General features: G+C 48.4%; 1 protein-coding gene across 18 annotated transcripts in view; it reads left to right on the forward strand.

Annotated features, from left to right (window-relative positions):
* Nucleotides 1–14141, forward strand: part of PKNOX2 (PBX/knotted 1 homeobox 2) — a 318577-nt gene that overhangs the window by 279573 nt on the left and 24863 nt on the right. For all 18 annotated transcript variants that reach the window (XR_007156113.1, XM_047876879.1, XM_047876872.1 and 15 more), the window contains one exon: nt 4767–4955. Coding sequence is in view for 17 of the 18 variants with exons in the window: in XM_047876879.1 (XP_047732835.1) it covers nt 4767–4955 (189 nt within the window). In the remaining variant the exon portion in view is untranslated. The remainder of the gene's footprint in view (nt 1–4766; nt 4956–14141) is intronic.

A 14141-nucleotide genomic window follows, 5' to 3' on the forward strand; every position in this document is an offset into this window, starting at 1 on the left:
AAGCTCTTTATATTCAGGCAGGAGAGATTTTGGTAAATGTAAGGGAGAACCTCTCAATCAGCAGACTGAACGAAAATAGAGATGGTCTGAAGCAAGGGTTCTGACTGGGAGAGCCTCAGAAGAGAGGAGGCAGCCATATATCCTAGAGTTTGGACCATCCACTCACCTAGACACCAGCCCAGGTCATCTCCTGGGGTCCCTTCCAGCCCCATCAGTGAATTGAGGGCACAAGTCCTGGTCATGTTCAGGGAATCAGAAAATGGAAAGCACCTGAGAGCCCAACCCTCTCTTTTTATGGAGGAGGAGGCAGACACCTACATCAGTAGGTATTTTGACCCCTGTGCACTAGGCCAGGAATGAGAGACGAGAAGCCAGAGCAGCTGAATAAGGGAGCATTACCAGGGAGAGTTCTGGAAATCCAGACGTTTAATGTCCCCAACACTATTTGGTCTTCCTGGAACCTCATACTTCCCATCACTGAGCCACTTTCCCCCCAGACCATGCACCCTTCAAACTGCTTTTCTCCATCTACACAAATCCCAAGAGCCCATCTTGAGGGTGAAGCAACATAGGTCACCCAGCTTCATATCCTAGTGTTATCACTTACCAGCCGTGTGACTTTAAAACAGTAAAAATACCTCTGGGCTTTATTTTCTTCAACTGTAAAATGTGGGCAATCATGGTGCCTATTTGCAGAGGTGATTCTGTGGTATAAATAAGATAAGTCATGTGATAGGTTAACACAGTGCCTGAGACATAGTAAGAATAAGAAATGTTCGGGTATTGTTATCAATCAATCAACGAGTCAAGGGCATTTATTAAATGCTTTATGTGGTGCTAATTACTCTGAAAGACATAAACCAAGGGATCCATGGCCAAAGTCAAGTAGGAAACTTAAAGAAGATGTTCATTCAGTACCAAATAATCCATTCTAAAGTCATGATTCTTTTCTTTGCCTGGGAGAGCACAGTCTCTTTTGGTCTCAGCCCCACAGAGGGAGCACTCCTTTAGGGTAAGACCCTAGGATTGAGCCCTGTGTGAAGACACAAAACTGTTGGTTTCTGTCTTTGAGTGACAATTAGTCTAATTCAGTACTCTGAGAGCCCTTAATTAGTTGAGCACAGTTCCAGCCCATCAGGCCATGCAAAAGCTAACCCAGAGACTACTCAGTAGTACTCCACTAGAAATGCCAGCGAAGCTCAGACAGGAGTGTGGCACTGATGTCCAGCCACACAGCTCTACTCACACCTGACTGTCAAAATTCCTGGAGAGATTCTCTGCTTGTTTCCTAAGCACTGAGATGTTAGCCAATAGCTAGAAGGGTAGAATTAAACAGGGACTCCCTGTATACTGCTTATGTCGACATCAATGGGTCTCAAAAGGCAGCAAGGCCCACCCCCTTTTCATTTTTTATTTTGTTGTCATTGTCAATTCACATGCAGTCCTAAGAACTAATACAAAGAAGTTCTGATTCCCTTCTTGCATAACTGTTAGTACAGTTTGACAACCAGGAAACTGACAACGATACAACCCACCAATCTTATTCAAATTGCACCATTTTACATGTACTTCGGTGTGTGTGTTTAGTTTTGTGCCATTTTCTCACATATATAGATTCATGTAAATGCTGATAGTCGAAGTACAGAATAGTTCTTCCCTTCTCCCTCCCGCCCCCTTCTGCTCCCCCTGGCCACCACCCATCTGTTCTCCATCTCCACAATTTTGTCATTTCAAGAATGTTAGATTCATGGCATCATACACTGTGTAACCTTTTGAGATTGGCTTTTCTTTAAAAATTTTTTTAATGTTTATTTATTTTTGAGACAGAGAGAGACAGAGCATGAACAGGGGAGGGTCAGAGAGAGAGGGAGACACAGAATCCGAAGCAGGCTCCAGGCTTTGAGCTGTCAGCACAGAGCCTGACGCGGGGCTCAAACTCACGGACCGTGAGATCGTGACCTGAGCCAAAGTCAGACACTTAACCGACTGAGCCACCCAGGCGCCCCTTGAGATTGGCTTTTCTTTCTCAGCATAATTTCTTTGAAATCCATCAAGTTGTTGAGGGTCTCAAGTTTGTTCTTTTTTGTTGCTAACTAGTATTCTATGACATGGATGTACCACAGTGTCTTTATCCATTCGCCTATTGAAATATATTTTGGTTGTTTCTAGTTTGGGGCTGTTAGAAATAAGTCTGCTTTGACTGGTTTTTGTGTGAACACATATTTTATTTCTCTGGGATAAGGGCCCAAGAGTGCAATTGCTGGGTATATGGTAAGCATATATGTAGTTTTATAAAAACAAACAAACAAAACTGTTATACTGTTTTCCAGAGAAATAAACATTTCCAGAAAAATGTTTTACCATTTTTCATGTCCCCCGGTAATGTATGAGTGATCCAGTGTCCACTTCTTTGCCAGCATCTGGTGTTGTCACCATTATTTATTTTAACCATTCTGATAGGTGTACAGTGATATCTCATTGTGGTTTTAATTTGCATTTCCCTGGTAGCTAATGACTTTGAATATCTTTGCATGTGCCTATTTGCCATCTGTATATCCTCCTCAGTGAAATGTCTCATGTTGTCTTTTGTCCCTGTTCTAATTGGGTTGCTTGCTATGTTACTGTTTACTGCTGAGAGCTCTTTATATATTCTAGAAATAAGCCCTTTGTCAGATACATGGTTTGCAAGTATTTTCTTCCAACCTATAGTTTGCCTCTTCATCATCTCCTTCACAGGGTCTTCTGAAGGGCAAACACTTTTCATTTGTGTGGGTCCTAATTTATCAATTTTTCCTTTTCTGGGTCAAGCTGGTATTGTCAAACCTAAGACCTCTTTGCCCACGCTTAGGTCCTGATGATTTTCTTCTGCATTCTTGTTCTTAAAGCTTATAGTTTTATATCTTACATTTAGGTCTTTGATCCATTTGAGCTAACTTTTATAGAAGATGTTAGATTTCAATCAAGGTTCACCTTTTTGCTTGTGGATATCCGATTGCTCCAACATCAGTTGAGCAATGCTTTTTGGAAAAGCAATTTGGCAATAGTTATCATGAGCCAAAAAAATGCCCATAGCTTTTTTCCTGTCATTTCTGGGAACTCACCCTAAGGAAATAATGCAGACACATGAATAAAAGCTGTAACTTGGAAAACAGTCACTGGAACGTTTTTTGTAAAACTGAAGAATTGGAAGTAGCCTGAATGCCCAAAAATCAGAGATTGCTTAAGGATGGCACACGTGGGAAAAAATATGCAACAATTAAAAATATATTTACTCAATTATCTTTACCCATTCAACAAATATTTACTCAGTACCCATAGTGTTGGTGCCAGGATAACGTGGTAAGCAAATTAGACACCATCTCTCCCTTCTAGAAGCTCACAGCCTGGAAGGGACAATGGAGAAAACAGTTCCAGTGCTTAGAAAAATACATCTGGGAACACCTGGGTGGCTCAGTCAGTTCAGCATCCGACTTCGGCTCAGGTCATGATCTCACGGTTTGTAAGCTCGAGTCCCACGTGGGGCTCTGCACCGACAGCTCCGAGCCTGCTTGGGATTCTCTCTCTGCCTCTCTCTCTCTCTGTCCCTTCCCCACCTGTGCACATGCACTTTCTCTCTCTCTCTCTATCAAAAATTAATAAATAAACATTTTTTTTAAAAAATGAAAAATACGGGGCGCCTGGGTGGCGCAGTCGGTTAAGCGTCCGACCTCAGCCAGGTCACGATCTCGCGGTCCGTGAGTTCGAGCCCCGCCTCAGGCTCTGGGCTGATGGCTCGGAGCCTGGAGCCTGTTTCCGATTCTGTGTCTCCCTCTCCCTCTGCCCCTCCCCCGTTCATGCTCTGTCTCTCTCTGTCCCAAAAATAAATAAACGTTGAAAAAAAAATCTTTAAAAAATGAAAAATACATTTGGTATACCAAGGAAAAAAACAGGAAACAAAATTGCACACGGTGAAAAGACAAAAAAAAAAAATCGTTTTTTTAGGGTGATTGGATCAAGCACAATTTTTTGTCATCTTTTCCAAACCTCCCGCAGCATTTTTCTTTGCATAATAATAACAATGATAAAGAGAAAGCTCCAGTTGAGAAACAGCTCCTTGCCAGGGAAGGTTGGGAATGTCCATTTGAAGAGGCAACAGGCACACATACAACAATCCAAAGGGCACAAGAGTAACCACCACGGACAGCAAGGTGTTCCAGAGCCCAGCTAAGTCATGCTGGATGATTCAGTCAGTCAACAAGTATCAATGGGGGCATCTGCAAGGTGACCTGTATTACATGAGGCACTCAGAGTCCATGTGCAAGAATAGACAGTCCTTGACTTCTTCGGGCACTCACAAGAAATTCTGATCTCCATCTTCCTCGTGCCTGTTCAGCACTTCACTTTTCCACTTGTGAATCCTTTCAACCAACCTAGACCGTTGTTAGGGAGGGCACACTTATCCCCATTTTTCAGACAACAAGATGCAGAGCAATTGCCCAAGGTCACACAGATGACACGTGGCAGGGCCGGTGCTAGAGACCTGGCTTTCATCTCTGTGGTCCTCAGAATACCATTACTCAAGAAAGATTGTGTTAACAGTGGGCTCAAAGCATGCAAACAATCAGCAGACAGCCGTAACTGGAATTTAAATCGAGTGGATGAGAAAGCGTATACCTGGGGCAGGGGATGGGCTTCTCCCCCCTGGTGTGCTCAGGGCTCTGGAGGTCAAGGCAGCACGGGGAGTGTCATCTGAACACCTGGGCTCACTTCTCCCCTTTTCTCCCCAGATGGTGAAGGCAATCCAGGTCCTGAGAATTCACCTGCTGGAATTGGAGAAAGTCAATGAACTCTGCAAGGACTTTTGTAACCGCTACATCACCTGCCTCAAAACCAAGATGCACAGTGATAACCTGCTCAGGAATGACCTCGGGGGACCCTACTCCCCCAACCAGCCCTCCATAAACCTTCACTCACAGGTAACACACAGGGCTGGGTCCTAGCTCCTAAGCCAGGTGTAGAAATGTCTGAAGGTCCCCTGGTGGCCTAGGAAAGTGGAGCAGGCTCACTGGATCCTTTCAGCATAAGGGCCCTCCTCTGATCCACTCCTTCTCATCGGCAGTACCAGAACGCACCGTGCCAAGGCATTAATATTCCTTAGAAGATAACCAAAGTGATTCCTGGCTTCCTGGCCCGAGATATCCTAAGAAATGTGCCTAAGTGTTGAGATGGAAAGCTTTCCTGGAGGTGAGGCAGGAGCAGAGCCCGCGATGGACTCCAACCTCCTAGCCTCATGCACTTCTCAAGAGGGCTTGCTAAGCTCTCCATGTTCTTGAGAAGGACAGTTTGGGGAAAGTGGTCCTTCCCTGAATCCCGCCCACCTAATAAATGAAGACAGTTTCCCATGCAACTGCTTCTCCCAGATCATTTTCTAGTTGCTTGTCCTACCCTGACTCCTCTGTCTTCCTAAGGTTCAGGGCCACTGTAAATGTCACTTCAAGTTACTCCCCTCCCAAGAGTCACCTGCCACCTTCATCCTGGGGACCGGGGATGTGGAAATGGCAGCTATGTGTTGTAGGTGAGAATGGAGTTTTCCCTCCAGGGCAGAATATTTTCCCCAAACCTACGAGCTAAGAAAGCTGCCTGGTGACCACCTTTTCATCAAACTCACTGACATCTACGTAAGCCATAGCTCACCACTTTCTTCCTTTCCCAGTGAGCTCCCGAGTCTAGGACAGACACATGGAAGGCCCCTGGAGGTTTAGAGTAGCCTATCCTCATGAGACAGTCGGGCTTGGGGGAAAGGATAAGCTTTCTAAGATTAGTAAGTGCTGGAAAGAATGCCTAAGAAAGGGGGTGCCATTTTTATCTCTAAGCTTTAAGGGCCAACACACTTGATCCATCCCTCCAGGTTGGTAGAGGCAGGGGAAGGGTCGGGGGGGCCTCTAGAAGGTCAGCCACTCCTTGCACATATTGACAACAAGTATTACATTAAACCCACCCCAGAGGGATCTCTGTGGGACTTGACAGTGAGTACTGCATGGGACATGAGGCAAGAAGTTTATTTCCTCTTCCCATTGCTTGAAATCACCAAATCACTTTATTACAGATCTAAAAACAGCCGCCCAGGCTTCTGCTTGCTAATATTCTCTTGAAATAGACTCATTCCTTCAGAGTCTTATTGTACTTTCCCTTATGATCAAAATTAGCAAGAAACTTGCATAAAAGAGGACAATAATTGCTCAACGAGCATCTCGTTTGTAATTTATTAGTTTCTATTATTGTGGGTTACCATGGTGACGCTGCGCAGCCCCGGTGACGGGAGAGATGCAAGATAGGAGCTGAGGAGGCTGCGAGGCCTCACCAAATGGAGATGCACATTTTTATCAGTAATTTTCATGAAAATAATAAGTGAGGAGTTAATGAGATGGAAAGCCATCCTGTGGCTATTGTGAATTTTTTTTAAGTGTTGATCTAATTAGAATGCATCGGTCAGGAAAAGTAATGAGGATTTAGTGCCTCACAGAGATGTGAGGATCATATCAGAAAATTAGCACAAGTCTTTGGAAATAATCAGGTCCTTGGAGAGGCTCTGGATTTCCCCTCCTGGGCTCTCCAAGTCTACCTCGAGCGCTGACATTGGGGGTGTACCAGGGCAGTGGGGGGAAGAAAGGAGGGCCAGGGGGCTTAGCAGCCACAGCGGCCCGCTTCAGGTTGGGGTCCTGGGGCTGACAAGTTAGTCTGCAGCAAGCAGGGCCACTGGGGACGTGGAGTTGGCAGAGAAGGATAACATGGGCTCTGGGTGAGCCAGGGCTCAGAGATGCTGCCTGCGAAAGTCAGTCCTCCCGGGAAATCCCAGCATTCGGTGCCTCTGAGCTTTGAGGACAGAGGAGGGAGAACTTTGATTCCCGTCATTGTAAATATCAGATCTCTGCCCGACAGCGAAGCTAGCCCTGGGGTGGCCACTGCAAAAAAGCTTCTGATCTGCTTAGAAAGAGGAACTCAGACAATCGGGCAAAAACAAAGACAGCCAGAAAAAGAAGAAAAGACACTTAGCAAGTGCTTCCGTTTGGAATTTCTCAAACTTGTCCCTTCATTGCCTGTGACTGCCACCACGTACGTAGTTCTGACTTCAGTGGGTAAATAAGATAATTACACACAGGTTGCTGCCCTAGATTCCTACCGGTTCCCCTGTGCTGTCTGGCTAGCCCTCAGCCCTCCACATGCACACACGCGCGCACACACACACACACACACACACACACACACACCTACACATGCCTCTTAAGCTTCTGTTGCTGGATTTGTTGTCCTAAAGCTCTGTTCTTGTCATTCTCTGAGCTCGAAAGCTTGGATTATCCTCAGAGGTTTCACATCCTATCGCCTGATATTCAAGGCTCCTTCCAGGTCCCCATTCGCCCATGCCTGTTTGTTAGGGTGACGCTTCCACACCTCTGCAGGACCAAACCCAGCCTCTTCTGCAAGGACAATAACAAGGCTGCTCTACCCTGGAGGCCTCTCTAGGTGCCCCATGCAGAAAGCACTTTTCTTGTTCTCAACTAACTGCTGGAGCACTTATATGTAAATATCACATGTGACTTTATCTCTGAGTCGCTAGTGTAAGTGTTATTCTCCCCTCCTAGATGACAGACGTGTTTTGGGTACAGACAGTATTTTATATACAATTATAACCCATGCCTGGCAGCGGCTAACCCAAAATCTTATGCATGGACGGCAAGTAAACATCTGTTGAAAGAAGTAAGACAAGGAGAAAGAAGGAGACAGATCAAGAGAGGCCAGAGAAGCCAAAGGAGGGAAGGAGAAGTCAGAAGAAAGATAAAGGGGGAAGAAAGACAACTCTGGAGAGTCACATTCAAGAGAGGAGATACAGGAAGGATGAACATCTGCGGCGGGGTGGGGGTGGGGGTGGACAGGAAAGGGTAGGAGACGCAGACCGAGGAAAAGGGAAGCGAGGCCCCAGAAAGATGGAGACGGAGGCAGAAATGAGAGGGAAAGTATGGCAGCCACAGTGGGATGAAGGGACAGGCCAGGCAGGTGTGGTGTCAGTGCAAAGTCAGGTGCGGGGAGAGGGAATGTGAAGAGGACGTGCCCAATGCTATCCAGGTCGGACTCCCGTCACTGTCTCCCTGAGCTGCTGGGGGGTGCGGGGCTGGCGGGGCCTTCCCGGGAAGGAGAGTCTCCACTGCCAAGAGACTTTTCAGGAGAGGAGGCAGACGTCAGGGCATGGGAGCCAGTATGGGAGAGAAGAGAGAAAAGGAGTGTCTGGTGTGGGTGCATGTGTGTGTGTGTGTGTGTGTGTGATGGTTCACATTCGTCATGGTTCGACCTTAATCCGCCCAGCCTGAAATAGCCACACTGAGCGCCAGCCTGGTCCAAGGAGGGGTGTCTCCCCTCTGGAACATGATCCTCAGGACCAACATTCCAGCCGCCTGCCAGCTTTGTTGCAAACTGCTGGCTCATGGTTTTCCCTATGTGCTAATCACTCAGCCTGTGTTGCAAAGTGGGAGACATTTTTTTCTTCAAATTGGTTCCCCACCACCACCACCAAATGCCATACTGTGTCCCCATTCAGCTCTATGGCAGCTGGGCACATTCGCGGCTTGGCCTTCCATTTCTGAATGTGAACTTTCTCTGGGGGATGGAATCGGGGTAGGGAGTGGGGGAGATTGCTTCCACCAAGTGAGAGAGCTGAAACAGAGTTTCCAAGGAACTGAGCCACAGCTACTTTTTCCCACATCCCCAGGAAGCCGTCCTGTACTGCCCGCACTGGAATGACATCCAAGCTTCCTCATAGCTCCAAGCCCAGGCTTCCTGCAGGGGCAATCCCCTCGGTAAGGAGGCTCATTCTAGACTCCGACTTGGGCTTCTCCTATCTTTCCCTAGAGGGCATAAACTAAACCATCCCACTAGAGAGAACCTAACTCCTGCCTCGCTCAACTATTAATTTGACTTGAAACTCACCCCTCTTTCTCTGTAGGGATTTTAGTTGCAACCCTATTGTGGGGCAAATCAGACTTACCTGCGGATCTCAGCCACCAAGCATTTGGGGGGCACTTACTGCATGCACTGTGCTAGGTCCTGTGAAAGCATAAGTGAATTGTCCATAAGGAGCTCCCAATCTCAGTGTGAGGGAGCTGTGAGTCATACCTGAGGATCCTGATCAGTTATATGAGCTATAGAAGGCTCCAGGTCAAGTAAACATTGAGGAAGGCAGGAAAGGAGCAGCTGGAGACAGAGCCACAGGAAGCGGTCTGGATTGAACAAACCACATGTGTGGCTGCAGGTTGCCCCAGCCATCACTCGGCCTCCTTCCTCCTGCCCTGGGAAGGCCTGGGCCCAGCCTGCACACCCTCAGGGCCAGGGTCTGTTCCTGCCAGAGGCAGAATGAGCAAACCTCAGCATATGGATTAGATAGGCCAGCAGAAGGATTTTGCCCATTGTCATCGGAGAAGTTGGAGATTCACTGGCCTTGGAGGACTTCCTGGAGGAGGGAGATGGAGGGGGGGTGTGCTATCTGGGAACTCTAAAAGTGAGTGTTCCCTATGTAGAGAGAAGTCTGGGAGATGGTAAGGAACAGAGACAGCCTTTCAGAATCCCTGGAGAGAAGCTGGTAGAGGAGAAGAGGCCATTCATTCCCACATCATGCATCTGTTCAAACCTATTGAGCCTGCTGAGTTCCAAGGATATCAAAGTGGATATGGGATAATCTCTGACCTCCAAATGTCATAATGGAGTATCTTGCAGCCAAGTTGTAGGGGGTTATGCTTTGAGGCTGATAATGATGGCCAATCTCCAAAGATGTGAGAGGTAATGGAGAATGTGGGCGATGGGATAAGGACTGAAAACATGTTGGAGGCAAATTAATTGAGTAGCCTCTTATGCTGCTCCAAGAAGATCTGGCAGAGAAAGGGGAAAATGTCAACATTTATGGAGCCTCCCCCACATCTCAGGCACAGTAGGTACTAGGTGCTTTACATATATTATCTTATTGACTCCTCACAACAAGGCCACAAGGAGCACATTATTTTCTCCATTTTCTCCCCCAAGGAAAGAGAAGCTCAGAGAAGTTAAGATACTGGCTTAGGGTCACACACCTAATAAACAGCAGAGGCTGGGATGGGCTACTCCCAAGTCTATGTTCTACTTGTTAAAATCACTCCCTTTACCTTTTTGCCTGACCCCTTTGAAGAACCAGGGGTCCTGGGCCCTGGAGAGGGAGAGGTGACCCCACTTAACTGGAGAGCAGGGATTTGAACACTAGAGAGGAAGAAACTAATTGCTGGGAAGCAAGAATTTAGGTTTGCTAATGGAGTGAAAGTAGGGACAAGAGTGGTACAGACTGAGCCCAGTTCTGAGACTCTGGGCCTGGCAGAGCGGGTAGAACTCTCCAACCATGTGAAGTCCCTAAAAAAAATAGGAAGGGACTGAGTACATCCCTCCCTGGGGAAGGTAGACTTACCTCCTGACCTACAGGGAGTTTGCATTTGCAAGATTAGCAGGAGGTCAAGGAGGTGGGGGCAGTCACCTCAGTCAAGCCCCAAGTTCTGCCCAGTGGCCAACCATCGTGAAGATTTGACCAGGGAGTTTTAAGGCTGGTGGAAATAAAGGGAGGTGATCTACCTTGCAAGATCACCACTGGGCTGGAAAGGGGACACCCCTAGACCACAGTGACAAAAAGTGGAGTTCTAGGAGCTATTCTGCCTCACTCTTGCCGTAGCCATTAAAGCTGTGCTTTCTGCCAGTTCCTAGCCCCCAGCCCTCCAGCTCAGAGGACCCGGAGACCATGAGACCGCCCTCCCAGCCAGACTAGTGAAACCTGAGCACTTCTCCCCTTCCGAGAAGGAATGTTCCTTAAGAGCAGCAGCTGCCACTTGTCCCCACAGGCCAAAAGTGCCTTTCCCTTGAGACTAAAGCCCCCAACAGGAGCAGAGCAGGAACAGGATTAGGTGGCTTGTTTACATGTGTTTGGCTTCCCTGAGTTTGGGAGCCCAGCTTTTCCCAGCAGAGGACAGGACTCTGGGCCTGCCAGAGTGGAGGAAGACTGCCAGGAACGGGGTGTCTGGGGACAGGGTCAACCTCCCCACCCTCCTCACCCGCCTAGGGCGCATACACACACACACACACACACACACACACACACACACACCATCCCAGGCCAAAGCCCAGTCAGGCCATGTGTTTATTGAGCATCTGTCATGCACCCAACACTGTGGTAGGCAGTTGGGGAGAATTCAAGGAAAGATCCCTCTTTCCCTCAAAAGATCTGCAATGAAGGCCGGGGAAAGAGGACACAGAAAGAGCACCATTATGCTATATGTCCAGGATATCAGGCCAACAGGAAGCATTGAAGGAGTCAAGAGAATGGGCCATGGGCATACCCAGAGTGAGTCAAGACAAGCTTTCCTGCAGAAATGTGGTGCCCAGAACCAAGTCCCCGCCCCCTAGCCCAGGCCAGTTAGCCCACAGACCTGCCCTCCTGGGAGGTTTGGGAAGTTGTGGGGAGTGTGATCTGAGCTGGTGGATCAGCAGAGACCCCTAGTGGCCTGGGGGTGGATGGCAGACAGCTGGGGTGGGGTAGGGTGGGAGACAGTGCCCCCCCAGCCCACCGCCATCTGCTTACCCCCACCCACCCACCCACACACTCCTAGGGAACGGCACTGGTTTCTCTAAAATCCTCAGCTGGAAAGACCTTTGCAGCGTCATCCAGTTCGAATCCCCTGCTTTGCAGGCATCCTAGTAAGATAAACATTCTGGCTGTTTCAAAATAACTTAAAGGACAGTTTTTCTATCGGTTTTTTTCCTTCACTCCTTCCTTTCTTCCTCCCAACACAGTTTATTCCAGGAATTTCTTCCTTCAGTGGAAGTTAAGTCTCCCCGGGGCAATATAAGCCCTTTCCCTGTTAACAGTGAAGACCCGTGGCTCCAGGGACTGACCTGGCTCCTCCTAGGCCAACAGCAGACCCTGAGGTCAGAGTTCAGTCATTGTCATGTCACACATTGTCAGGTCACACCCCACCCTCCCACCCTCTACTTCCAAGAGTAATCCCAGAGACTTTCGCTTTTTCTTCAGTAAGGTTTCCTTTTGCACGAATCATCTTTTTTTGTTCCCAAATGAGATTTGGAGTAAAACTCACCACAGTGAACACCGTGGCGCAGAAAAGTGGCCGACGGCCCCAGGCGGCAAAGGCTTTGCAGCTTGTCCCCGGGTGGGGATAGGAGGCGCAAGCTGTCAGCCCATCTAAAGCTGCTCCCCTAACCTTGCTGTGCCTGCTCCTGAGAGGCTCTGTGCCTCTCTGTGTCTCAGGGAAACAGCACGCGAGAATCAGCAGTGGGACAGCTTCTGGGGAGGCCTGCAGAGCCCAGCTCGTGAGTTTCCATCCAAGTCGTGGGTCACCTGGTCCAGGCCCTGCCACTGCATTCCCGGGAAACTCTATGGACATTTTCAGCTTTGGGGCCTATTTCGTACTCTGAAAGCACGTCCTACTGCTAGAAAGTAGGAGACCGCACGCTTCCCAGTTAGATGGGATGGCTCCAACCAGGGAAGCCAGGCTTCTGGCAACTTTCCGAGGCTGGGAGACACCACAGACATGTTCCTGGTGGGACAAGGCAGAGCTCTTGACCTAGACAACCAGCTCTGAGCCCCTGGCTCCTGGACAGTTTGGGCAGGGATGGGGGACTCTGGATGCGGAAGAACGTCATGAAAACTGTACCACATGTGCTCCTCACCTCTTTTTGGGCGCTAAGAAGGACACAGCTCTATTTGGGTCCAGACACATCATCCACCTGGTTTGGAGTCTGATAAGCCCCAAGAGGAAGCTGTCAAGATGAAAATACTGTGTGCTTAGCCAACATCTTCTCCCCAAGGGGCTTCCTCTGCTCACGTAGTAGCCCCCTCCTCAGAAAAGACCGTAGACCATTCCCAGGGCTTCAGAGCCCCCTTGTCTCCATAGACAAAGGCTCCAGAGAGCCAGACCTTGGGCTTGACCTGAAATGGCTGCAGTCAGGTCACAGAGCTCGTCCAAGACAGGGACGCAGCTCCAGCTCTGGAGCTTGGCCTGGGCCCGGAAACGTCTTAGGCAGGAATGAGCCGGGCATGTGTCAAGAACCGGTCACCGTGACTAGGTCTGCAGTCCCAGATGAATCTCCACTGCTGCTAAGAACCCAAGTGGCTCTAGGGACCTTCTAGGACAGGTTTTAAATCCTGACTATGCCAAGCCCAGCTCCCCGGGTGAGTAGCGTTAGCCAAAGGAAGCGGAAAATGATTTATTGGGTGTTCAAATGTGCCAGGAACCTTGCTTCTGTCAAGCCTGGATGTCTGATTCCAAGGCACATCTCTCTGTCTCTGAGCATCAGCGCAAGAGCCGAAGGACCCGCATGCGAGGCACAGCTGTGACTCCAGGAATTCACTTTGGTTCTCTGGACCTCAGTTCCTCTTCAGACAAATAGAATAATCTCTCTCCCGATGACATCATTGTAGTGGGAGATTAAAATGAAATAGCGTGGTGAAAGCATTGCTAATATTCGATACGTGCAATGAAGAGGTAGTCTCAGACCCACTGATCTCTGGGACCAGCTGAGGCAGGTTTCTAAATATACAGATTGCTGAGGGTTTGATTCAATGATGCTGAGAATCTGTGTCTTTAAAAACTCTCCAGGGCTCTGGCAGGTTTGTGAAACAGCTCATATTTACAAATGTAAGGGGTGGATGTTATTCCCCCACACCTCAGCGATGCCAGATTTTGCTTCCTCTTTTTTTTGCCCAGCTAAGACGTCGCCAGCCCTGGCCCTGCCCATGATCTCTGTCCCTGAAGCTCTACATTCCATTCCTTTGCTGATATCACTTGGCTGCCTCTGGGCACGTCCCAGCCAACGACCCCAGAGTAGGAGGAAAGGGTAGGAAAGAGAAGAGTCTGATCTCATGCATAAGGCAAATTGCCTTTAGTTACCCAAACTCAGAACCTGGCATGGAGGCTAGCAAAACCACAGGGCAGAGAACCAGCCAGAGCTTGAATAAGCAGGTGAAGCATCCAGGCTCCTCACCCTTCTGCCTCTGGCAAGCAAATATGTGTGCTGGTTGAATCCCAAAACACACATCTTGTATTTATTTTACTGATTTTGCTTGTGTTTCCCTAACCTTGCTGGAT

The sequence above is a fragment of the Prionailurus viverrinus genome, chromosome D1, assembly GCF_022837055.1.
Source record: "Prionailurus viverrinus isolate Anna chromosome D1, UM_Priviv_1.0, whole genome shotgun sequence".
In the NCBI taxonomy this organism is placed as follows: domain Eukaryota; kingdom Metazoa; phylum Chordata; class Mammalia; order Carnivora; family Felidae; genus Prionailurus; species Prionailurus viverrinus.